Source organism: Gavialis gangeticus, unplaced genomic scaffold (assembly GCF_001723915.1).
Source record: "Gavialis gangeticus isolate Ggan-Ray unplaced genomic scaffold, GavGan_comp1, whole genome shotgun sequence".
Classification (NCBI taxonomy): Eukaryota; Metazoa; Chordata; order Crocodylia; family Gavialidae; genus Gavialis; species Gavialis gangeticus.
The window spans coordinates 42,685,083-42,686,129 of record NW_017729031.1 but is presented as its reverse complement, the minus strand read 5'-3'; the positions used below and the strand labels follow the sequence as shown (position 1 = coordinate 42,686,129).

The 1,047-nt window shown below is 73.0% G+C and overlaps 1 protein-coding gene across 1 annotated transcript in view; it reads left to right on the top strand.

The window, feature by feature from the left end:
• The window catches only part of ABCB6 (ATP binding cassette subfamily B member 6 (Langereis blood group)), a 24,662-nt gene that overhangs the window by 12,377 nt on the left and 11,238 nt on the right, over positions 1–1,047 (top strand). The window contains exons 3-6 of the mRNA XM_019522826.1: positions 12–207; positions 310–402; positions 481–673; positions 886–1,045. Coding sequence (XP_019378371.1) covers positions 12–207; positions 310–402; positions 481–673; positions 886–1,045 — 642 coding nt within the window. The remainder of the gene's footprint in view (positions 1–11; positions 208–309; positions 403–480; positions 674–885; positions 1,046–1,047) is intronic.

The window sequence follows — 1,047 nt, the reverse complement described above, 5'->3', positions numbered from 1 at the left end:
TCTGCCCACAGCCGCTGCTGGGGCCCGGGGCCCGGGGCCGGGGCCGCTCCACGTGGCAGGGGCTGCGGCACAAGCTGGGGCTGCTGCTGCCCCTGGTGTGGCCGCGCGGCAGCCTGCGCCTGCAGGGCCTGGCGCTGCTCTGCCTGCTGCTGCTGGGGCTGGAGCGCGTCGTCAACCTCTTCGTGCCGCTCTGCTACCGCAACGTGGGTGAGCGGCGCCGGGTGGGCGGGGGGCGCTGGCCGTGCTGTGCTGGACCCCTCCCCAGGGCCGCCTGGCGGTGCCAGCTCTGACCTCCCCCCGTCTCCGTAGTTAACGAGCTGACCGCGGCGGCCCCGTGGCACGTGTTGGCCTGGACCGTCTGCACTTACGTGGCCCTCAAGTTCCTGCAGGGCGGCGGCGCTGGTGAGTCGCGGGCAGGGTCGGTGCGGGGGGGGGCAGGGGTTGGCAAGGGGGGCTGCGCTGACGCCCCCACGCCCGCAGGCTCCACGGGCTTCGTGAGCAACCTGCGGTCGTTCCTGTGGGTGCGGGTGCAGCAGTTCACCACGCGCCGCGTGCAGCTGCGGCTCTTTGCCCACCTGCACGGGCTGGCGCTGCGTTGGCACCTGGGACGCCGCACCGGCGAGGTCCTGCGCAGCGTCGACCGCGGCACCGCCAGCGCCAACAGCCTGCTCAGGTGGGCGGGGCCTCGGGCTGGGAGGGGCGGACCCAGTTTCAGATGTGGCCTCAGGTCCTGGGGCGTGGGGTCATCTGGGGGTGCGGCATCACATCGAGGGAGGGTGGGGCAGTGCCCCCTGCCCCCTCCAGGGTCCCGGGTCCCCGCCAGAGAGCAGGGGCCAGGCTGGGGTGGAGGAGCCCCCAGGCCGACACCCCCGTCCCCCGGTGCAGCTACGTGGTGTTCAGCATCGCGCCCACCGTGGCCGACATCGTCATCGGCATTGTCTACTTCACCTCGGCCTTCAACGCCTGGTTCGGTCTCATCGTCTTCCTCTGCATGAGCCTCTACCTCAGTGAGTGCCGACACTGGGGGGGTGGGGGGGCCTGGGGGGC